The following is a 24,821-nucleotide window of genomic DNA, read 5'->3' as shown; positions in this document are numbered from 1 at the left end:
TTCTAATTCATGCCCGACTCCAACCTTGACAACGGATCACCAGCGATGGGATTGAGCCCCCAATCATAACAACGGACGGCGGCATGGTGCGACGGACGCGGCAACAGCAGCTGCAGTGACGACGAGATTGACAGTGGCCCATCTTTGACATCGACCCCAATGTTCTCGCAAGTGCACTGTCGTCGATAGAATCGCTCACTGATTTCATGCATGCTAAATTATAGCTGCCTGTGTTTGCACAGCCCCTTGTAAGCGGTGCACACCTCGGTTATGAACCTGAAACTTCCGCGAAAGCAAGTGCAGATTTCTGACTATTTCGGCACGCCCAATGCTTGACATGCAGCTTAGGGGCATAAATTAACATTTTATTTTTCACAGCCTACTTTCCACAACGACAATTTCTTATTGTAAGTGGGAAATTTGGTTTCGGAGCTAGGAAGGTATGTTCAGTGGCTTTTTTTTTCCTTTTTTTTTTTATGTCACTCCTGATATAGCGGTGATCGGTTATAATGATCAGATTTTTCGTTTTTCTTGATATCGTTACAAGTGGACTGTGCTGTATGTATTCACATATGTATTCTAATTATTTTATGTTATAATCTCTGATTAAACTCCCCCACCCCCCTTACAGAATGCCTGTAGGGGTCTGTAAGTATACTTAAGTAAGTAAATAAATAAATAAATAAATATGTGGAATGTGGCCCCTTCTGTGTGTACCATTCTTTCGCTCCAAGAAATGTTTGCACCATTTGGGACTCGTCTTGCTTCAAAACAATAATCGTCATCTTGCGTGCCTTTCGTTTCTTTGATGCTGTATGCCCAGTACTTCCTGGTCACGAATGGCATGCGTGTTATCAGCCTGACATAATATTTTTGTCAGGAGAGCAAGCAAGACCGATGACGTTTATTGTTTGGCAAGGGTGCACACATATTTTAGAGTATTCCCTTTACCTTTTGGGATGCTCTTCTATGTTTGTTGCTTGCTGCAGCGCTGTGCTCTCTCCCTCTTCACACTTCCAGATCCGCTTGGACGAATCTCAGGACACAGAAGTGCGCCAGCTGAAGGAGCAATTGCAACAGGAGTTGGAGCTTCTCATGGCCTTCCAGTCCAAGATCCGCATGCAGGCCGAGGCCCAACGCAACCGGGAGCGCCACGAGCTGCAGGAGCGTGTGTCGGTGCGCAGGGCCTTGCTGGAGCAGAAGGTGCGTTGCTCAGTTGCACAGCATTCAACGTTTTGCGTCCTCTGCACTGTGATGATTCCTACTAGACAGATAAGTGTTACTCCTGAAGCGATGATTGAATTGACAGGTCTTTCTAAAAAAAAAACGTAATTCTTGTGCAACATTGTGAATATGAAATTTACAAACCGTGAAACCTGTTGTCTAGTGGCACGAAAAATTACACTAATTCCAAAAGTCTTTTTTTGGCTCAATTGCGCTTGCCGACAAATATGTGATGTGATGCTACTTTTGCATTCTGTCGGGTGAACCACTGCAACATTGTCAGCATGCACTCTTGCAACACTCTAAATTGTATGAAAAGCATCCACTACACGAGGCGCCACTGCAATGGGTGCATACCCCGTAGGAGTGACTTAGCCATCCAATAAAGCAAAATTTTCATAAACATTCCTGGCGATTTCGTCTTCGCTTATTTCCTGGCAAACGATGATGCAATCGGCCTTGACGATTGGGAGGGTGCCTATCAGATTGTTAAGCAGAGATTAGACTCAGTTTTGCCACCTAGAAGTGCACTGTTGTCAAAAGCATCAAAGTTATCCCTTGGTCCTGCGTTATGGCTCATGTATTGCATATGATGCTCCAAGAGTCTGAGAAAGAATAACGACAGCCATGCAGAACCGAATTGCTAGAGTAATCTTGGTATGGCATCATCCGGCATCACAACATCCATTTCAAACCACTCAATAACCATGCTGGTACAGTAGAAGTTCGTTGATACAATCCCACTTTGCTTTGTATGATTCCCCAGCACCAATGTTTACGATTTAGAGCACATAAAATTTTCCAGTATAGTTAAACTGCTTTTTTAACGGTTATTATGTTTCCCAAAGACTAGGGATGTGCAAATACCGCATAGTAGATCTCGAATCGAATATTCCTTTGAATCAAGAACATGAAAAAAAAAAAGTGAAGTTCAAATCAAATATCAGCAACTCTTTAACAGAATTTAATGCTTACAAATTTTGGGCAAGAAAATACGGTGCTGCACATGCTTGGGAAGACTCCTAGCATTGCACAACAAGAATGTTGCAAGCTATCAGTAACATTGGTTCATAGAAGTCGAGATATACAGTACGGTCTTCTCTAATTAAAGGGAACACCGAATTAGTGTACGAGCATTGATTGCTACTCGGTTCTAGTATATGAAGGTTGCTACTCAGTTCTAGCCCTGCGAATTGTGGCGTTCTGCCGCGGTGTGTGTGTGAAGTTCCTGCATCGTGCCAGCATTAGAGACCGCTTGTTGTGGACAAAGCCAGCTACTGCTTCAGCTGGGGCAGCCCATCCACGGTGCGCTCGGCACTCTTTTTGCAGCAAAAACAAAGTGAAACGCTCGCTTGGGCGGCATCAAGCAGGAGGGGCTCCGCAGGGCATCCGACACTGTGCAGGCCTCTACACCAAGCATATTGAATTATTCAAACTTTCACTATACCGTTTGAATCGGTGATATTCGAGAAGTCGCATTTTATATCTACATGGATGCATCTTAACATATATGGACGTTGCTGTTTGTACAATGCATTGTATTCCTTCTTTGAATTTGCCCTTCGTGCGTGGACCTAAAAGGTCTGCAGTATCATGTAAATAAATAAAATAAGTAATTAAATCCCTAACGAAAACACAATCTTTCTGCACCTGTGTTCTGTACAACTCCAAACTGTGATCATATGACATGCTTTCCGGCCTGTAGATCCCATCTGAACAAGAAAAGGCTCGAGGTATGAGCGATCGAGAGCAGCAGGTGCCTGTCACCGCAGCTTCCCCGAATTACGTGCACTTAATTTTCTCTTTGGGTCCCACCAGCTCGACGTGTATTGGAATTTCCTACCGCAACAATTCTCACCAAGCGGGCATGTCAAAACTTCCCATCAAAATGCCTCACCCAAAAAAGCTGCTGTCGCAGGCCAAGTTCAAAGAGCATGAACATAGTAAGCTGTTGAAGCTCCCGTACAGCTCGGCATTGTTTGTGTCTTGTGCTGCAATGATTTATGCAATGTTTCGTATTACAGAGATGTTAACTAGGGTTGAGTCTTCCAAATTTTTTTAGTGACTTCATGGCTTATCTTTTCCCAATTTTTATGTTTTTTGTGTGGTTTCTTGGCTAGTTTTTTTTACAGAATGTATGAATGAGGTTCTACTGGTATCATAGTTGATGATGATAAGGAATTCGCGTCATGAAGAGTTCTTTTATTGAAACCACATGTAGTACACTTCAGCTGGGCTTACAATGTGGTCATTGTGCTGAGTAAAAGTGCCAACCACCGCTGGAATTGTGTTGGTTGAATGTGTCTTGCAAACTTTAGGAGCTTTGGGTTTAGCAAAAGGTCCACAGAAGCCCACTACACAGCCCAGCAGGACATCTCTAGTGGCCCACAGTGGTGGAGCAGTGGCTACAGAGTTCTACTGCTGAGCACACAGTCACAGGTCTGGTTCTCAATCGTGGCAGCTCCAATTATATGGGAGCAAAATGCAAAAATGTTCATGTACGTAAACTTAGATGCATGCTAGAGAATCGCAGGTGGTTAATATTAATCCGGAGCACTTTACTATGGCGTCTGTCATACTCTACCTTGTGCAGTGGCTATAAAACCGTCAACAAACACATTGTAGAGCTGAGGCATTTGGCCAGGCCTAACAGGCAGACCAGGCTGCGTACACAAGTGTGACACCTCTGTGCTCGTTCCTTGCAGATGGAGCTAGAGAAGCAGCAGTTCCAAGAAGAGAAAGCTGAGCGGCAACGACTGCTGTGCGAGCGGCAGTCGCGTGAGATCGAGGCCTTTGACGAGGAGAGTGCCCGCATGGGCTTCAATCCGGTCGAGATAGCGGAGGCCTCCCGGGAGTCCTTAGGTTCGTCGGATGCTGACAGCCTGGCTGGCAGCACTCTCAGCCTAGCCCACAGCAACAGTGCCAGCTCCTTCACCCACACGGCCCTCTGAGGCAACTCCCCCTGTCCTCTCCCTCACCTCCTCCTCTCCTCGTCACACATTGCAGTGGTCGGTCACGGCAGTCTGCCACACTCACGCAGGCCAGTGTGGAGTTATTCTTCAAACACAATATTGCATGGTGCAAGGGTAGTGTGCCGTATGCACTAGGCTGTCTTTTGCTTGTGGACGCAACTTACCGCAGACCTTGTGGGTAGTAGGCACTAGAAAGAAGTAGAACACCTTGGCCAGAATTTTGTAGCGATACCTTTTCTGATGCTATTACTTTTTGCACTTTTCACACATCATCAGTGATCACAGCGACGCTTCGTCCGCATTACCAGAGGGATCAATCGGCCGTGAAGGGTGGTTGATATCGAGTGGAAGGAACCGCTATAAAATCGCCGCCCTATTCGCTCAACCGTTCATTTGTCTGAAGAAAGTATTCAAGGTACTGCAGTCATTGCAGAGATTCAAGATTTGTTTACAGTATAAAGCATGGGAACAAATTGCCTGCTGTGGGAGTGGTTTAAGATATCTTGCACTGACTGTGAGAACTGTGAAAAAGAAAAAAAAATTATTTTAGTGCCAGAATGGAGGTGCCACACTTGAGATCTGCGAGAAGCAGCGAATGAAGTGTGTTTCATTGCTGCTCATGGTGACGCCTACTCTGGCATGCTTCCCATTTTGGATCATACCTCCAGGTGCAATGTGCCTGAAGCTGTGCAGTACAAGGTTATTGAAAGGCTTGTCTTGCCGAGTCGATTATGTTCACTTGGGAAGAACTTTCAAGAACTCCTTGCTCTGCTCAGATGGGCAGTGTGGAGAATATTGCTCTCTCTCTCTCTCTCTCTCTCTCTCTCTCTCTCTATATATATATATATATATATATATATATATATATATATATATATATATATATATATATATATATATATCATTTCTTTTTTGTTGCAATCAAATGGTATTTTTGCATGCCATTGTGACAGAATGTAATTTCTTGATAGATAAACCTGCAGCTGGTCAGTCCTCTCTAAGTGTTGCAAATCAGAGCTGCAAGCAGGACATGCATTCCAGGTCATACTTGCACATTCTGCACTGTCTTAGTTATACATTGCAGTCAAATATTGAAGAAGCTAGATGAAAAAAATCGCGTTTGTTATATTGGATGATTATTATAAAAGTTGACATGATTGGGTCCAGCAGTTATATTTCTGGGGCTTCCTTTTAGTACCAGAAAGGACCAAGCCGTTGCTTTAGATAACTTCCATTTGCTGTTCGTGAATGATGCAAGCACTGTTGTGCATCAGATGAATCAAGTGTACAAAAGAGTGTGATTACTAGTTGCTTTAGGAAATGTTTTCAATTTTTTGTTGCTGGTTTACATATCTTAAGCTACCACTGGGATGGTATGCCAACAGGCCCTGCATTTTTGGCTACATTATTGGAGTAGAGCCCTAATTTCCCTGAGGCATAGCTAACGAAGCTTTATATTTCCTTTGTTGTATCTGATAGTTCGTTGCATTAGTGTTTGTTATGTCGAAATTTGACTATTACATTTAGCTGCCGTAATGCTCACAATGCTTAGGTTTTTCACATTTATGAAGAGACGCTGCTGGTTATACTTTCAGCACTGTGGTATCTAATGCATGGAAGGAGGATGCCAGATTGCCATGTAGTCCACGTCCTTGGAGCACTGCACCAAATTTTTTTTTTTTCTCATGCAGTGCTCTATAATTGCTACTACAGCTGGCAATATTGCCCCGTTTGGAGTCGGGCCTATCATTTCATTCAGGCCAGCATCACCTAGTTTACCATGAAGGAATTAATGAATGCATCAATTATTTTTGTAAAGCTGGTTATGGCCTAATTGGAAAGAGGTGTGTATGGGGCACAGAAGGGAAATGGGACATTCTGGGAATCAGTGGCCATAAAAATGTGCATATATTATGACAAACTTTAGCTCACTTACTGCGAGAGGCAGTTTTGGGGCCATGAAACAGGAAGTAGGGAAGAAGTTAAAATGCTTATAATACAGCTGGAACAAAATCTCTCTCTCTCTTCTCTCCCTCCTTTTGGTCTTTTAACAAAAACACACACACACAAACTTCTGAAAGCTTTGGTACTCGAATAATATGAGGAAAAGACAATTTGAAATTTGATAATCTAGAAAAAGTTTTGTATTGTAATACATAAGGAATTGTGTGGCTCATCATTCTGCCATAGGGTGGGGTCTGAATGCTCATTAAAGACATGCCTTTTAGTTCAGCATAGCCCATGCAGTCAAGCTGGATTGTAGCACTCATCAGGAAAAGTATGTTTAGCTAATCTATTATGTCTTCATTAGGTATTGTGAGGTGCAAATTGCAAAAAAAAAAAATTGTCATAATTCACAGCCAAAGCCTCCAGTCTGCAGTTAAGAACTGCTCTGTTTGGGCCCCATACTCAATTCAAGAACGTACCTATCAGTTGCAGGCTTCATATTTAAACCGTAAAGTTCTTGCATTTCTTCCTAGTTTCTGAATCTTGAACACCTTTGCAAGATCCAGCTTTATGTGTCCAGCTGACCTGGAGCCCTTTTGGGTGGACAGCTGCACTCGTGGTTTCGTGCATACAGCACAGGCAAGCTTACGGTGAATTCCACTGGCTGGTTTGAAATACTATTAAAACGGCATGCTCATTTTGTAGGCTCATTTTGTGAAAGATGCAGTAGCTTTTACTGATATATTTAAAACTAGACTGTCTAATCTAAAGATGAAACATGTGACTGCGCACATATTCCGCCAGACGAGCACCCATTCTTGTCTGCGGAGCAGAAGAAGAAATTGTTGCTCCCCAAATGGACCAGCGGAATTCTCCATTTATTGCAACACTCGTTTTCTCCGTACGTGATTTCAGCTTGTCCACGGCACCATGCAACAGCGTGCGAACGAAGTGCATTGTCACACGTGCACACACCTCCGCAGTCTGCACGTGCTCGTTTATTATAAGCCTGACGAGACAGAAACCAGATAAAGAAATGCTGCCAGGTGTTTATAGCTGGCCCTGGCCTTTGGTGGCAGACTGCCTGGACTGTCCCGTAGGTCTGACCATGTTGATGAGTGATTGCCCCCCCTTTACAAAAAACCCTTCTTGTTGTTGTAACTGGCACCCCGAGGCTGCCGTGGCATGGTTGGTGGAGTGTTGACCTGACCCTTGGTTGTTTTCCTCCCCCGATATTTTTGGTCGGTGCAGTGCATTCTGTGTGCAGGGCACGCTGTCGCGCATCCCACTCAGGAGTGCCATTGAAAGGTGGTCTGTTTTTCTTTTTTTTTTTTAAACAAGTGTGGCGGGGAGAGAAAAGTGCGAATACTATAGGTCGATTTTCTTCTTTCTGGTGCGTTACTTTTTTTTTTTTCATTCTCCTTCTTTAGCGCTTTTTTTTTCCTCTGCCCATTTTTTTGTCTTGAGACCCATTCATTTTTTTTTCTAAGGGCATGCCATTTTACGGTGCTAAAAACTTTTATTTTTATTTTAAATGCTGTACCCAGTGCCCTCTGCATCCTTTACATAGTTTCCCTTTTAGTGCAACATTTTTTTCCAGCCTCCCCCCCCCCCTTTTTTTTATAATGTGCTTCTGTTTCCTTTTTTGAAAAACAAGGCTGGTACTCTTCCCCCCTTTTTTTTTCTTTTTAATAGAAATTACTGTGCTCTACTTCTTGTGGCCAGTCCAAGTAGTCTTTGATTGATTCAGTTTTCTTTTTTAATATATATTTCATTTTTTCCTACCCCTTAATTTTTCTGGTGCAAAGCTGGCATTGACATTCAGTGCCTCTCGATTCTGGCAGAAATAGTGAGTAACTTGGAAAAATCCGGTGCAGTGTGCGCTGCCAAAGTCGCAAAGTTTCTTGGATGCCATTTTGATGCCGTTGAGACACTGTAGGCTTCCTCTGCTCAGTTTTGATGATCAAATTGTAGTAGTCTGAGGGGTGTTTAGAAAAAAAAAAAGAGAGAGAGATTCGTGCAGTGACAACTTTGTTTCTGGATTGCGGCCGCTTTAATGCAGCCTGCAAACCATATATTACTAAGTAAGTAAGAATGCACAAAGTGTACAAACATCTGTGCTAAATGTTAGCAATGTTGAATCTGGCGACCCGGGTGTGTGTCAGGGTTTTAGAAGAATAGCAGCGAAACTCTCATCGTCATACGAAAGTTTTATGTCTGTGAACCTCAGTCCTTTGGTTGTTTTGCTTTCTCTGCAAACCAAATGTCCTCTCACACCTTAAACCAAGATTTATAAATAGCCTGCATGTGCTAGCCTTTTGTCTGAGCAGCAGCAGAACAAAGCTCCATTGGATGCAACGCTGCTTGGGTATTGACGCCCATTTTAGCAGTCTTAAGGCTGTAGCTCTATAAAGCGGCAACCGGACTGAATATAGGTTTGTCTGATTCTGAAAAGCTCTAGGCAGTGCAGGCCGTGCTGTGCCAGGCTGCACCCACTCGCTGCCAAGTTCGAGGGTGCACAGCACCGCGGCAGCACCTTGCTGCGCCTTACCTTGCACCTTGTGCAATCCAAGAGGGAAGTGCAGGGTGTGCCGCGGCACCTCGAACAGTCGAGGACCTAGATGCAGGGAATATTGGTTGCATTGAGTAGACCTTATATTTCTGATGTGTAATTGATGCGTTGTTGCCAGCGTGTCCATTTTGCTCAGTGCCGTGACCGTACTGCGATCCCTGTCGGAATGTGTTCCCTGTGGTTACCAGTTGAAGCTGATATCGCACGGTGTTCATTTTAATTGGTGATAACGTCGTGGTCACTGTATTGTGCAAAATGGATAATCCAGCATCTTGTGACTCCAAGCCCCCTTCAGAAAAAGAAAAAATATATTCATGTGGCTGCCGCTCAAATTTAGTGCATCTTGATTTCTGTGCGTGCATACCGAAGAAGCTTCTCTTCTTATTTCTGCTCGCAATTGGGCAGTGGTGAACAGAGTTCAAGTGCCATACATTTTGTAGGTCTTGCGTTTAGAACAATTTTGGCCTAAAAGTAAAGGGCAAACCAATGTGACAACCCTTCCTACAAGCACACACACACACGCACACAGACAGTGCAGATTTTGTAATGCCCATATTAGAAGTCGGTGTCATGCAGGTGCCATTCAATGTGCTGTTGCCAGCGAAAGTTTGCAAACCACGGTACAAATTAAAAATATATATATTTTACTGCAGCCTAGGCATGCAACATGCCTCCGGGAAGCTGGAAGTGTCCGAACTTGGGTGTCATGTGCTCACTAAAGTGCTGCATCCCTCAATGTCTGGTTGCGTACACAAAGTGGCTTGGAAGCTTTAGTTCTTTCAATGCTCCCACTGTCACAACACTTTTGCTGGTAACGGTACAAGAGATTGCAGTAGCACAAGTTGCTCTTTTTCTAAACCAAAAAAAAAAGGAAAATTTTGGACAAATGGCCATTTGTTGCTGCACATGCACTTGTCTACAGCGGTTGTAGCAAGCCCTGCTCGATGGAATTGTGGTCATATTTCTGAGAGCAGGAAAAAAAAAATTGTGAAACACTAGCGCACTGTTCACATACAGCTCAAGATGTTCTTGTGCACTTTGTTGCTGTCATTTTATACGAGCCTAGTAGATGGATGTTCCTCAAGACGAACAGTCTTCCGTTTCAGTAACGATGAGTGCTTGGAGATTTTGTAAGCTGCCCATTCCTTTTTATGTCTGCCTTCTCTCTGTCCCTCAATTTTTTTTAATTTTTTCCCTAGGCACATTAGAAGCACCAAACAAAGAAAAGCTATTGGGGCATGCTACCTACATTTTTATGTTGACCCCATAAGTTTTTGTTTTTCTTCATTATTGTGTGCTACTACCAACTTGGCCCCTGCCCAACAGTTCTCCTCTTGATGTAAATAGTGCTGTATAAAAAAAATACATCAACTGGGTTGTATAGACAAGGTCACATGCACCTTTGCCAGTGAACGAGCGAATAAATGATTTCGGAAGAAAGTGTGGTGTTCTTGGTTTCTCACAGGTTCTCTGTGGTTGTCACAAGTTGCACATACTGCTGGTATGACAAGAATCTTGCAAAAGAAACTAATGCCAGAAGAAAGTCTGTTGTCATTGTATTTGACTCGTTGCATTCTGACCAAGGATGTGTTAAAATAAAATTGTTGGGCTTGTTACCAGCACAGGTGAAGCCAACACTTGCTCAATCTTCACCTTGGAGAGGGAGCTACGGCAGCTGGACTCTGCTCGCATTTCAAGGGCTCTTGCTCTGTTCATGCAATTACTAGTCTAATAGGGAAATAAGGGCTCTCAATTTCTGGCTACAGGAGTTGCCTTTGGCTGACTAGTCGTATCATGACCTGCCTTAAATTTTTCAGGAAGATCAGGTTTCATTCTCAAATGAATGACACCAAGATAAACATTGTACGAGATCTGCTAGGTAAAATTTCCCATCTTGAGCCTGCACAAAGTGGAAAAAATACCCTTGTGCTGTTTTTTGGTGCCCGTAGTAAGATGGCAGTTCAGCTTTATCCGTGGGATTTCATTTCCACTCATGTGACCAAGTGCTTTCCCTTCAAGTCGTGACACCTTCAGCTTTCACAACACAGCTTTTTCATTTGTTGCACTATGGACCCTGAAAATTCTGGAGAAACAATGGACTTTCATTTTCTTGATTTGATTTTCTATTGAAAGCACGAACCCTCTAAACCTTAGAAAAAACACAGACAAGCATCTGAGTGAATCTATTGTAATGCTTTCTTATTACTACCAACCAATTTTGGTTTCAGTACCCAACATGGGTGGATCGGGTCATTCATTGGTGTTATCCGTCCCCAAGATTGCTCCAGCTGCCACACGAGAGCGCAGCCACGAAAAATGCATGCAGCACTCAAACTTGTTTATTTTCTTATGGACATCACCATATCTAGCCTTATTTGCTACATCTGCTAATTTTGCTGTCATCACGAAGCAATGTGGACACCACATCCGTCATGACCTACTTCAGTATCGGAATATTTAGTATCCCAGCCTGTCCACTTGCGAAGTGTCATCGTTGTATGTGCGAGAAGCTTGTGGTAGAGTTTGTATGACTTAAGAAATATTTTGATATTCCTTTGAAGAAAAGCTATGTTTTGCTAGTGTTAATTGTGTATTGGCTTCAAATTAATTTAGCCATGGTACTTTATCAAAGAATGTAAATAGCTTTTTAACTGGACATAATATTGCTACGAGGCGCTGCAGTAGCGAATGATGATGAGAAGACTAACGAAGATGAAGATCGCCAACAGTCACGCGCACGGCTCCATCTTGTGTGCCTGTCTTCCACCCATTGTATATATCTCGTAAATATATTGTCAAGCGTCTTTCCTCCTTTAAGTAAAAAAAAAAAATTGATGGATTTCTGCAGAAGGCCCTGCAACAAAATCAGCTGAAGTGACAGCGTCTTAGCTGCCTGGCCAAGGCCTGGCGACTTAAATGTTACTTGAACGAGTGAGTGAGTGCGTGAATAAACTTTTATTCAGTCCAGCAAAACGCGATAAAACGCACACCTGGCGAGTGCCTCAGGTGCTGTGGAATTTGCACAGCATCTCGCACACCATCTCGCTCTGCTCTCGATTTCCCAAAGAACAGTGTTTTCTCAGTGGCTGTTTTGAGGTGTTATCGGAGTTACTACATCGACACAGAACTTTTCTGTTGCAAAATTGCACCAGCTGACCATGAGGTGTCTAACCCTAGGAGGGGCCATGACATGGCCGTGCGATTAATTCCAGTTTATTGTTTTAACTTAAAGTGGAGAAGTCGATATGGTCATGCGCGTAAAGCACTGCATGTTTCAACCTAAAATTTCAGTTTGAATTTGCTGCCCCTAAGCCCCTCCCACCGAGCACCATTTTGGCACAGCTTGTGTGAAGGGTGAAGAAGTACGCTGATACGATCTCGCTTCATACGATTTCCCAGCACCAACGTTGGCAATCGAGAACCCTGCAAGAACTTCCCAATACAGTTGCACTTTTTAACGGTTAAAGGAACGCTAAAGGCAAATACTAAGTTAGGCTAAAGTGGTAGATTAGTGCTCGAGAATCTAAGGCGGCAATATCATTGCGAACAGAGCCTTAATAATCGAGAGATTGAGGTAAATGCAGGACATTAGAGTCTCCTCCGGGCATTCAAGCACTTGCCTGGTGACAAAAGCACTCCTCAGGTAAATTCTCTCTAGTACTCGACTACTCGTTGCAAAAGACATCATTGTACGATATTATAAGATGAAATAAAATACTACATGTCCAGTTATATTTAAATTTTAGAAAAAAAAAGACATTTGACAACGACGCAGGCGGTCGAAAGGTTTCGTTTTCGCTCGACTCTGCGCCGCCCACGCTTTCACGTCTCAGTAGTTCCGTTATCGCATAGTGCTGCGCTGGTTTTACTGGCTCGAACAAACTGCAAGTAGCAGAGAATTCCATGTGATGTCGCGAGATTCCCTAACGGTCTATGCCACTTTACCAAAAAAGTAGCTGCAGCGGTGAATCCACTGCTTTGTCTTGGCTCGGTACCGCCGTCTGTCGGATGCCGTTTTACTCATCGACGGCAGCAAAGAGTAGTGATGGCGTATGCAACGACCACTCCCACCGGTTGGGTGACGGGAGATTTGAATGTCGAAATAGATATTCGCACCCTTCAGATGCAATTTTCTCGTAAACTAAGTCTTTTTCTTGGCACGTAAACTGTCTTTTTCTTGGCACGAAACAAGCACTGCGAGGTTTCTGGAATAATGTTTAAACAGTCCACGTCGACTTAGTATTTGCCTTTAGTGGTCCCTTTAGTATGCACCCAGACACGATCTTCCGGCACTAACGTTCAGTACATCGCCAAACTGCAGTGTACACGGTTTCCGTCCACTAGATCCCATGTGAACAAGGCGCGAAGCACGAAGCCTTCAAGAGTAGTAGGCACCCGCCAGGGCAGCTTCCCGCGATGCTCGCCCGTGTAACGTGAAAATGCCCCCACGTGCTCAGTCTACTCTTCCGGTACCACTCGAATCTTCGCATTACATGGATGTAAACCACAGTCGAGTCTGTTGCATTTTTTTTTTTTTTTGAAACTTCGGATCGTATGTTTTCCCGGTTAGTACGATTTCCTCCCAAAACGCATGAGCGAGGTTGTACGATATTTCACTCGTGCGATAAAAGCAGCCGAAACCAGCACGCGTCCACACAAACTATTTCGATCGGGGCGACCACCGAGACGCACTTGAGAAAACGAACTCACGTGCGTGCGTGGCGGGGACAATTTTTCGATCACACACTCTTAGCCCAAGTTACACCCTTTAGGGTGTATCTCTGCCACACAACAATAATCATCATCTGCCTTGCTTGCGTTTCGTTTCTTGAAAACGCCGCGCCCGCATTAACTTTCCTGTCTGGAATGATATGTCATGCTAATAACGCGCATGCCGTTCGTTGCTGGGAGGTACCGGGCTCGCCGCGTTAGATAAAGGAAATGAGGACAAGACAGATAACGGTTATCGTTGTGTGGCAAAAGGGTAATTTTGCTTAAGAGTGCAGAACACGCATTTCGTAAGCCGTCAGCGTTGCCAGACTGCTGTACAGTTCAACTGATATAAAAAAATTGATGATTAATAATAATAATAGAAACTTTATTGCAAAGAAAAATATTTGAAGGAGGGGTGGTCGGAGCCTCTCAGTCCAGGGCCCCACTGGCCTCTGCCGCCTGCCTGACCTGGATAATTGAGGACTTTTGTCCTGCAAGGTCGGAGCGGGCGAGCTGTGCCTCCCACTGCTCCATTGTGTTGCTGGTATTTCGCCTATGAGGGAGCTTAGTGCACTCCCAGGTTATATGTATTAGGCTAGGTATGCCACCGCGCACCAAGGACAGTTGGCCCTATAACGAGTGGGAGACATGGCGTTTAGCAATTTTAAATGGGGAAATACCCCGGTCTGTATTTTACGCCAATCGGTGGCCTCTTCCCCGCTAAGTTGTCGGTGAGGCGGCGGGTATTTTCTGCAAACTCCGCGCTGATGAGCAAGGATGTCTTTAGCATTTAAATTTGTGGAATTTTGTGAGGGATAGTGCGGGTTGTTGGGGTTAGAAGAGGACGCCGTCGCTCGGTTAGTGAAACCTCTAAGGATCCCTAACGCGAAGTTTGAGCAGCTCTTCAGGTGTTTTGAATTCCACTGGTTGCGTCGCTCATTAGACAGTTTACATAAAGAAAGTGCGAACACGGGAACGCATAGCACATTCTTTAGCAGCGGTGGCGCGGGCGAAGTAACGCATGCGATGTAGGTCCGAAACACACACCAGCGTTTTGATCGGTGGACGCGCTCGCCCAGTGCTTGCCACATGCCTAGTAATTCGGCAATCCACGTCTCCGCGCATTGCACTTGTTGTGCGAGACACCATTTTCCAAAACAAACCAACGAAATAGCTCCATGATAGCTCCCCGCGCCATTTCGGCGGAAAATCGCAGCGATCGCTGCGACCAACCGGTTGGTCGCAGCCGAAAACCGGGGGGTCGGCACTGCGACTTTTGTTGCAAACGACGGAAATCGCACTTCCGGTGCGACGAAAATTGCATCACGTAAAAAAACAGGCTACCCGTAGTCTCATGCGGCATGCTGCTTTCCTCCTCGCTCTTTCACCATATTCTCCTCGCGCTCTCCGCTATCATCATCTTTCATCCCCCGTTGTGCTCCACATTCGTTCTTTCGTCGCTCGCTCGGTTACGCCGACGCAGAAACGGGTGCCTAAGAGCTGCACTTTAAAAATGTAAATATTCTACTGCACCAGAATGCGCTCAAATTTTGCCAGCTTGCTGGGGGCTCGTAGGGTTGAACAGGCAATGCATAAATATCAGCTGAAAAATTTGGTTGCATCTCTAGGACATGCAACACCAAAAACACCTTGACGATGATGTGGGTTATCGCAACACGCTTATACGCTGTGGGGATCTCACACCGTGCTCTTGGGACAAAGGAACGCCAACACAGTAGTGCAAACAATCACAAGGGCATTTATTGCACCTTTCATAGATCAATGCCTGCTAGCCGAGTTGCTATCCCCAAAACATGCCGATGGGCGCGCGACAAATCTAGAAGTCCAACTCACCGCGACCGGATAGCGAGCGAATATGTTCGCCCCATGCTGGATCCCAACACCTGGTCGTTCGCGTGTACGGTCACGCCAACGGTGGCGCGTTCGAAGGCGGCCACGCGAGACAGTCTCGCAGAAGCATGGGTCGGCGCGCGCGCGCGGGACGTCCTCGCTGTTAGCCGATCCGCCGGGAAAGAGCCTGTTCACCCCTGCGCCCCCAAGTAACCCTGCCGTGAGGCGGCGTTAGCAGCGCCACACTCGCGCCATCTCTCGCACTGCGCCTCAACCACATCGACCGCCGCGGGCACTACGCAGGCCACGCGGCGAAGCCGGATTACAGGAGACGCGCCATGCGGGAAAAACATATCGGGGGACGCGCGAGAGTCGCGCATCCCCACAACGCAAATAAAGAAAAAAGCTTTGCTAATTGAACCCACGATGACACTTTAACAATTTAACCACCAAGGACATAGAATCGGACAATGGTCGCATTTGAGAGATAACTTCTAGTTCCTGTAGAAGCGAGTTTGATTTAGGGCCCGATATTTTTTCAAATGGAAGGTGCCAAAAATTGGCGCTTGAAAAAAAAAATGGAAGAACAAAGTTTACAAATCTAACTGCACCGGAAACGGGTATCACAGCTTTAAACTGCATCCGTTGGAGCATCCAAAACAGACAAATTCGATATGCTAATATATCTCACCTGAATTTTTTACGATTACAAAGATTTTGCAGAAGTCCTAGTCACTTTAGTGGTGTAGTTCAGAACCATTTATAATCTATAAATTTTGTCCACTTTAGATGTGCTACTAGGTGCAATTGACAGAATTGTAATATCATTTTTCATTGCAGAGTTGTAAACATCATCACAGTTTCATTTTCTGGAAATTTGCAATTTTCAACAATTTTTGTAAAATAATTGACGGCCTCAATAAAAAATTCGCTTCAGTCGATATATCGTAACTTCTTCTTTTAAGTATTAAAAAAACCCCTCAAATTCGGTGCCATGATTGCCAAGAAAAAAACCATTTCCGCGTTACCATGTATTTAGACGGGAGCCTCCCGAGCTAAAGCTGCTTCTAAAGGTCCGTAGAGAAAACACACTTTTTTCAACGAAGCCTACATTTGGTCATCCACTAGCACCCTTTGTTGATACTTCTGTGGAATACACTGCCGAGCTGAAATAACTTGGAGCTCACCGAGTTGATACAACCAACTTCAGAGGATAAGCTTTCCATTGTGCCCTTGCATTGAAATCGGTAACTGCAAAAGCGCCGCCACGTTCCCACTCTGTGCAGGCACACATGCACAGACGACAAGATGCGATTCAGACGATGTGCCCAATCAATGTGATCCCAAACTTTTCTCGTATGGTGGCGCCATCTATTTAATGCACCTGCAAACGCATCTTTTCCCGCACGAGTTTTAAATCAAAATTTTATAAATAGCCACAACGCGACGATGCTTGACGGTGAGGGGTCTCGCACACCCGTGCTCTTGGGACAAAGGAACGACAACACAGTAGTGCAAACAATCACAAGGGCATTTATTGCACCTTTCATAGATAAATGCCTGCTAGCCGAGTTGCTACCCACAAAACATGCCGATGGGCGCGCGACAAATCTAGAAGTCCGACTTACGGCGACCGCATATAGCGAGCGAATATGTTCGCCCCATGTTGGATCCCAACGCCTGGTCGTTCGCGTGTACGGTCACGCCAACGGTGGCGCATTCCAAGGCGGCCACGCGAGGCGTTCTCGCAGAAGCATGGCTCGGCGCACGCGCAGGTCGGCACGTCCGTCCCGCTTGCTTCCCGAACCCAAAGAGGAAGCGCCTTGTCTCTCGGCGCCCGAGTAACCCCGCCGCGGCGCGACACTCGCGCCAGCTCTCGCACCGCGCTTGTACCACTCCGACCGCCGCGGGCGCCAGGCCACGCGAGCCGTGCGGGAAAACAGCATATCAGGGGATGCGTGAGAGTCGCGCATCCCCACAACGGCAACGTAGAGAGGAAGTTGAAGCTCGCAGACAATGGCTTGCCATATGTGTACTTCACACTGCAGCGCACCCGTTATGTCTTGCTATAAATCCGACCCTTCCGATCGTTTAACAATGCATCACGAAGGTGTGCAAAAAGCGTTCACCTTCATGCGTTACAGGGTACTGCAACATGCTGCCGAACTTTTTTTGTCTAGCACTTCATAGGCTATAGAGTTAATACACAATGTTGAAACTGGTAACCACACGTAAATCTTGAGGCTAAGGCTAGCACTATTTATCACTTTTGCAGACATTCTTGGTGGGTTCATACTTTTGTTGACCTGGTGGTCAGAGGTGTTATGTCATTCAGTATAAACACACAAGGTGAATGAGGGAGAAAAGGTTTACAATAGCCACCAATATTTTGTCAAATGCAAGTATTTGTTTCGTAGTGCCACTCTGCCTGCCATAATTTGTTATTGTGGTGGAGTGCTACATTGTGTGCCAAGGGCAAACTTGTTCGCCTCGCCTGCACATCTGATGACCCTTAGTTTGAGCTCTCTAATGCAAAGCCAGAGAGGCCTTGCAGCCTTTAGCATACCAGAAAAGTTCCAAAACACGAGCGACACTGAAAAGACTTTTGAAGATTGTCAGTTGGCACTACTTCAAGCGGTGTGCGACTTGCTGTGACAAAACAGACTAAACAAGAAGTTGCAACCTGTATCTGGACTTACCCTGGATAGATGCTGTCAATGAGCTTCAGGTGTGGCAAGCAATAAAAAAACATCAGAGGCAAACAGATTCAAAACTTTTATTATGTGCTTGCCCCTTTCTAGAATGTTACATTGAAAACGCAGTCAAATGTACACTTCTGGGCAAATGTATTCACAATCCTTTCTTTCAAAACTTTCACGTCCTGTACACAGAAAAACATGGACATAGATTCCCTAGGAACAACACAATGAACACAACTGCCTCCTCAAATATTATAATAGAAAAAAAAACCTTACAAAGGCAAAACAGGGAAAATTATAGTAGTAAGCAAATACACTGCAAAGGGGACAAAAAAAAAAAAAAAAAATCTGGCATACTGCATTCCCTCAGATAACACTCTCGGACAGATTCACGTGTGTAACAATCCATCAGAACTGATTCAAACTGCGACTGGGCAAACAAGATGCAGAATTGAAACACCTTATGCTCAAGAAGAGAAACGTTCAACTGCAGATCACAGCCTCCAGCTATTTGAATGCACTCACTATTATTCACTAGACAGTGGGCATTGGAGTTGCCTGCCCCATAAGTGCAACATCTTTCTTTCTTTTCACTGTTCCATTTCTTTTAGTTTAATAACAGTTGAGAAAGTGTGGCATCTGCGTTAGCAAACTTCTAAATGTAAGTAATGATAGTTATAAAAGAAAAGAGACCAGTGATATGCAAGTTCAATACATCCCTACCTGCACCACTATGCATAGCGTGTGCAAAGTGACACAAGGTGGAGCAGACTGGTGCACCTTTAATTAAACATAAACGAGCACACAACTGCAGCTTACTAGCTCCCTCTGCAGTTTCATCTTATGGCCACAAAAATAATGAAAACAGCAGTTTAGCATCAGATGCCAAACAATAACACACTCAAAGGGGCTAGAAAACTGACTTATTTTGTGCAGATGCAATCAGGAAAGACAAATAACAGCTCTTGAAAGGCTAACAAGCTGTTTTTTGTTAACCACATGTTTTTGTAGCCTTTAGTATACTGCTGATCTTTTAACATTAGCTTGCAGTGTGCATAATGCTATCAGTGATAACAAAAACGTCCTCTGCAGCTGCTGACTTGAAAGCTTGCAGAGCCCAGATTTTGCATTGGAAGAAAAGAAACTGTTACATATGGTGGTTATTATATTGTGGCAAAAAAAAAAAAAGAGAAAAGGTAAGGCATATATGTGCAGTGCTTACAACATACACACAAACCAGTGCCCATTTTGTACACACACACTTAAGAGGAGACATACTTCTTTTTCAAATCTTGTAAAATAGATTTTTTGTCACTTTTAGCATACATTATAATGAAACAAAACAGCAAACAAGCTTTACATTCTGCCTGAAATTCCAGCTTAGCAGAAAAACAATTAGCAAGCAACTTTTGTAACTTTGCTGGCATGATAATATGTGATGGGAAAAGCTAGGGTATAAATGAAGCATTCTCGTAAACCAAGTTTGCAAGTGGACAGAAAAACTTCCGCTAGTTCCATTATGTCTTTAAGTTCTTTCATTTTCTTGAGATTTCTTGAACCGGGGTCACACAGTAGTATTGCGAACAGAGGCCACTCCGCACTGCAGTTTTATTTAAGAGACTGAGCTCATATATCCACGCGAGAAACTTCCCAGGATTAATGAACTTGGGCAAAAAAGTGCCCAGACTTGTAAACTGCGATGTCCTATAAACAAGAACGGAGCTTTGAGCAGAACGTTGCTGTTACGACTAACATTTCATGACAATTCTGGCCTTCAGGTAAATGACGATCTGTGGCTTTGGGTACTCGGGAAAAGCAGCCTAATGGGCAACAAAACAACAAACTAGACCTGACCCAATTTTTTTTCTCCAAGTTATTACGAAGTACAACCAGCTACTCTGAATGCTAGTGCAGATGGCAACAATTTTTTTTTCTGTGCCTGATGCAATGGTGGCCGATGGTCTCTTGTAATGGAGCCCAATGGTTTCGGCTGGCAGTGAACAGGTCATGTGGCCGAATTCAGAAGAGTCCTCAACATCTGCCGCTATTGTCAAATGTGTCCCAAGGTTTGCTCGCCTTGGGGAGCCATGTTCGATAACTATTTGCAACTACAAATGCCAAGGATTATTGGGCACAAGCATCGCATGAATGCCACACCTGTTCTAAGATATTCAGCGGCCCACTGAACATACTGAAGACCCAAACAACGGCAGTCAAACTGCAGGAGATGCCCAGCAGAGGTGCCTCAACGTAACCACTAGCACAAAGAGAGAACATATTTGCCACTTAAGACATGTTAGAGCAGGCGTCATTAAAAAATGAAAAATCTTTTACCTCTCGAATGTGTTTCTTTAATCCGTCTACTCTCCTAACATGTTCTCCATGTACACGCAACCAACTGCGGTGTGCACTGTGACAAGAAACCGCTGCATATCACCACGGCAGAAGGCAGCATTGTCAAGGGGGAAAAAATAAAAAGCACAAGAGAGTCAGCCCAGCCGTGTTAGAAAAACAAAGCACATCAGACGCAGGAGACTTAAAAACACCCCTGCACTTCTTTTGGCACATTTTTCTAACACAGTCCACATGCAATGGGAGTTGGGAACGAAAAGGCCGCAAGTTCACCGTGGCAAGCCCCTTTCAATTCAATAACGTCGATTTCTGGTGCTAAGACATATCACAGATTCAGAGAATGCTCTAAAATTTAATCTCTAATGGTGTTGTATGCTCATCCTTTAATGAAAGTGCAGATTCACAAGTCGTCGCAAAAGTGGAGCATTCTATATGTGGCCCCCCCCCCTTTTTTTTCCAAATCAAACTTCTTGTGCAGCCAAATGCTAGCATGAAGTATCCAGACAGTCAGCTGAGCAGGGCATAAGCATTATATTCTGAACTTGGTAATTCTAAAGCAAGTTTGGCTTTTCCAGAAAGCAAGCCTCCTCCTTCTAGCTTTATTTTTTTTTTTTTAAGGTGCAAGATCACAAGGGATGGTAAAGGGCGCAAACACAATGCCGTAAATGTGGTACAGCAGCTGTACAGAATGACTAAACCTGAGAAGTATATTCCGTTCACATAAGGGAGAGCTGCTGGAAAAAAAGAAACACCGAATGTTGGCAGCACCCAACAACAATCAAGACTACCTACAAACGCTTTTCTTTTTCTTTCCAACCACGCGTTGAAAGCTCCAGCTGGCGGCTTCACCTATCCTCATTTACAAGCGACTAGCATGGGCAGCCGCGTGCACTGTACAAGCTTCGGCCACTCCGTGGCTATGTGCTACTGTTTATACAAAACATCTTTGGATGAGCTTTTGAGGCAAGCAGTACACGGCATCCTACCTGCTATCTCCCCCCAGCCAGTGACGAACTCTGTCGACACCTTCGTTTCCACTCCCATCGCAGAGAAACTAGACACACGGTGGCACCTCTTCCTGCGCTTGTATTCCCAAGTGTCTCACATCTTGCATCGCAAGCGAGCGAGAATGGTGAAATGCAGGGTAATTGAGGGTGGGTGGGGGGGGAGGGGCGGAGGTGAACGCCATCCACACACCAAGAGCTGGCTCGCACGCACGATACGTGCGGGTGTACACGCTCTTGTCGTCGTCGTCTTGCCTATGTGGAAGCCGCGGCCAACTGTGACTTGGCCAGCAGCCGCTCAGTGTGGGAGTTTGCGGGGACCAGAGCAGATGGGCGGCAGGGGCGGCTGCGCAGCGACTCGAAACAGGTGCCACAAACACGAACCGGCTGATACAGCTGTTCGTGAGGAACAGGGTGCAGCTGGCTTGCGCAATGACTGCAAAACACGTGACCGCAGTTCCTGCAACACAGCCCCGACGACACGTGGCTTCAGAGGATGCACACCAGCAGTGAGTGACCTTCTCGTTCAAGCTCTGTCGAGACAGCAAACAAACCAAATGGCCTGCCACATAGCGTGCAAAGTAGATAAATAAAAAAGGGTGCAGGTTGGCTTCATGCAAGATATGGCAGCAACAAGTAAATGTATAAACTGTTGCTTAGCTGCTCTCCACATCTTTTCACACATAATCCTCATTCCTGGGCATAGCCACACCACATGGCAAGCCCCTACTGCAGGTGATGCAAAAATGATGGATGGGTGGCAATATACTGCTTAAATAAAAGCTGAATCTCACAGGCATAGTCACAAAACAAAACAAAAAGAGCCCGCAATGTCACAGGTTACAGCAATGATTGGCGAAGACTAATCGATTAGTTAAAGGGACTGACAAACAATTTTTATGGTACTCATTTTTCTAGTGCAATGTAAAGCTTACTGGTCAAGGTGTCTAACCATGAAGTGGTAACGCAGAAAACACTGTGGAACATATTTCATCCGATTTTTTTAAAATCTGCAGCGAGGGTGTAATCATTCACTGAAAGCACGCTGAAAACGGCTATAGGTGTGCGTGACAGTGATTATGAGCCGGCATTCGCAGGTGGCAGACGACAAGTGCGGCCACAGATGTGAGAGTGTATCATTTTGTTTGTCAAGTCGATGTTCCTGTGATTTATGTTTTTTGAAGTGCTAAATTATTGTTACAGTAATAACACTGTGTATGCATGGTTTCCTATCTAACTGCTTTGCTCATCAACTAGCCAAAAGTGTTCTTTAGCCAAGCCAAGTTGAAGTTTTCAAAAGCGAAACATTGCTTTTACATGTGATACGCAGTTCACTGTGTTGCCGTATTCACGCTTGAGCCAATATTGTAGTGCTGGCACCCATTTACGCCACAAATAGTCATGGCACTTTGTATCTCACAGGGAGACCACATAACTCTGGGTACTTACTCGCAAACTCGCACAGCATGTGCGGCTGCCATGCATTGAGGGATGCGTGGGATGCTCATTAGCGTGGACTTTCTTTACTTCATAATACGCCTAGAATAAAGTGCAAGCACCTAATCATATACGAACTGCAATTTAAGCAATAAGCATGCTGTACTTAACAACCGCCAGCTGACATACAGTAATCTCATATACTACATCCGCAGTACCAAGATTTCACTGCCAGGCCACGCCACTTACTGGTTTTCGCGACTTTCATTGCCAATTTGAAATCGTAATTCCTACTTAAATTGAGACCAGTGTGTTAAGATTCTATCGCTATAAATCATGGTCATTTCATTTCCAGTAAAACACCTTCTGGCCAGTTGTCAGTCCCTTTAAGTAACACAGCCTAGCCCAATTTATACAAATACTATAAAGAGAAAGTGACGCTTTTGACCAAGGCAAAGGAAATACAGCAAAACAAGGAGAGCCCATAAAAACTTAATAATACAGTAGCACTGAGACTCCATGTCGAACTTGATCTGGCAGCACACTCAATATAAACGAAACGATACAGGGTGTTGTGCTGCATTAGGTTTATATTTCTGCAACCCTTCTGTCACCTGGGTGCTGCCCCAAGTCACTGCAATTACTTTTAAAGGGGGCCCTGAAACGTCTTTTGAAGGAGTGTGACTGGTATGAAAGGACATTATCTCGTAAGTCTTTTACAAGAAAACTGTTTACAAGTACGCCTCATATGATTGAAACGTCACTTTACAGCCAAGCTGATATGCAGCAATGCCTGCACTGCTTCACTCATCATTGTGCTAAGCTTCAGTTTTTGCACGACCTCCAAGAATGGAACATTGCATGGTGCTTGTGATCCTAGATCATGCTGCTGCCTTTTCAACCAAAATTTCATCATTTGATGCCTCACCCGAGGCGTGGCTTGGTCATCACATTTAAAGAAATCTGGCTAAATAGCCATCATGTTTGTTAGTGTATCATAATAAGTGCTAGAAATGGTAGGGGTTTCAAGAAGCGCGAGAAAAGGTGGGGTGGTCATATGAGCGAAACATTAGGGCTGCTTGCTGTGTGTACAGGAGCAGTAACATCAGGCCTCCATGCGAGAATTGTCCAGTGACTCAGCAGGCTTATTTACCATGTTCAAAAAGTGTTGCAGGGCCCCCTTTAATTGCCAGGACTTGCTTCAGAGATCCTCAGCACTCCGCAGAAAGCCTACCAGGGACATTTAGGTTTGGTCCTGTGGCAAGTAATCAAAGATTGCGTCTTCCATCTGTCACCACTCTTTGTCCACAATATGCTTCTCTATTCACTGTTTGACATGTCCCGCAATTTCATCTGCTTGTCCAGCAAGCATTGCTTCGTCAGAAACAAACTCTCGTTCTCCTGTCTGCCTTGGCTAGTGTGAAAAAGAAACTAGATTGAGCATGCTTGCACTATTGAAGCAAATCATGACAAAGAGCGTGCGTTTGGTTGTATTCCTGTAGCACACAACAATGGCTGCTTAATCAGAGTTAGTGCCAGTGCCATCTCACCATTCTGCAGTACGAATTCACAAAGCAAAAGCGTTGTACTCGCTGCCAGGCAAGCATGCACAGTATGCTTGGCCTTAGAACATGCTGCCCCATGTGACCTTGTAGCTGCATTGGTCAAGAGCCCAGTTGCAGGGCCAAGATGTTTTGGCTTGACACTGGCCAAATCCAATACAGTGATGGGCATTTGTACAGTCGTACTTTACTGATATCACATCAGGCATAAAAAAAATATATTGCAGGGTTTACCAAGGGTTCACACCAAGGCTCCATTAACTCAAATGTATGATGCAAACAGAGTTGATGAGCAGAGCTCGTCTCTGGCAAGCAAAGCAAAGCAGATGCTGTGGCCTTAACAAGTATGGCACCTCTTTAGCATCAATTGGTACAAACAGATAGGAATGGTACACCTTGGGCTTGGTAGTTTAAAGGGTTAAGTGCATGGAAGGAGACACAGGGGGATATTTCCTTGAAAACGCAGAACCATCACGTACGTTTCCATT

The 24,821-nt window shown here is 44.7% G+C and overlaps 2 protein-coding genes across 7 annotated transcripts in view; one reads left to right on the top strand and one right to left on the bottom strand.

The window, feature by feature from the left end:
• Tao (Serine/threonine-protein kinase Tao) overlaps positions 1-10,156 on the top strand; it is a 59,060-nt gene extending 48,904 nt beyond the window's left edge. For both annotated transcript variants that reach the window (XM_075685413.1, XM_075685412.1), the window contains 2 exons: positions 1,021-1,203; positions 3,930-10,156. In XM_075685413.1, coding sequence (XP_075541528.1) covers positions 1,021-1,203; positions 3,930-4,175 — 429 coding nt within the window. In that variant the 3' untranslated portion in view covers positions 4,176-10,156. The remainder of the gene's footprint in view (positions 1-1,020; positions 1,204-3,929) is intronic.
• A 7,883-nt stretch (positions 10,157-18,039) lies between these two features.
• LOC142575776 (phosphatidylinositol-3,5-bisphosphate 3-phosphatase MTMR3) overlaps positions 18,040-24,821 on the bottom strand; it is a 48,029-nt gene continuing 41,247 nt past the window's right edge. For 3 of the 5 annotated variants that reach the window (XM_075685409.1, XM_075685408.1, XM_075685407.1), the window contains exon 15: positions 18,040-21,794. In XM_075685409.1, the coding sequence (XP_075541524.1) occupies positions 21,590-21,794 (205 nt within the window). In that variant the 3' untranslated portion in view covers positions 18,040-21,589. Of the gene's footprint in view, positions 21,868-23,924; positions 24,027-24,821 lie in introns of all 5 variants that reach the window. The other 2 variants (XR_012826713.1, XM_075685410.1) reach the window with 2 other exon arrangements.

This window comes from Dermacentor variabilis, chromosome 3, assembly GCF_050947875.1.
Source record: "Dermacentor variabilis isolate Ectoservices chromosome 3, ASM5094787v1, whole genome shotgun sequence".
Lineage (NCBI taxonomy): Eukaryota > Metazoa > Arthropoda > Arachnida > Ixodida > Ixodidae > Dermacentor > Dermacentor variabilis.
The sequence above is the reverse complement of the archived record's forward strand: the minus strand, read 5'-3'. Positions and strand labels throughout refer to the sequence as shown.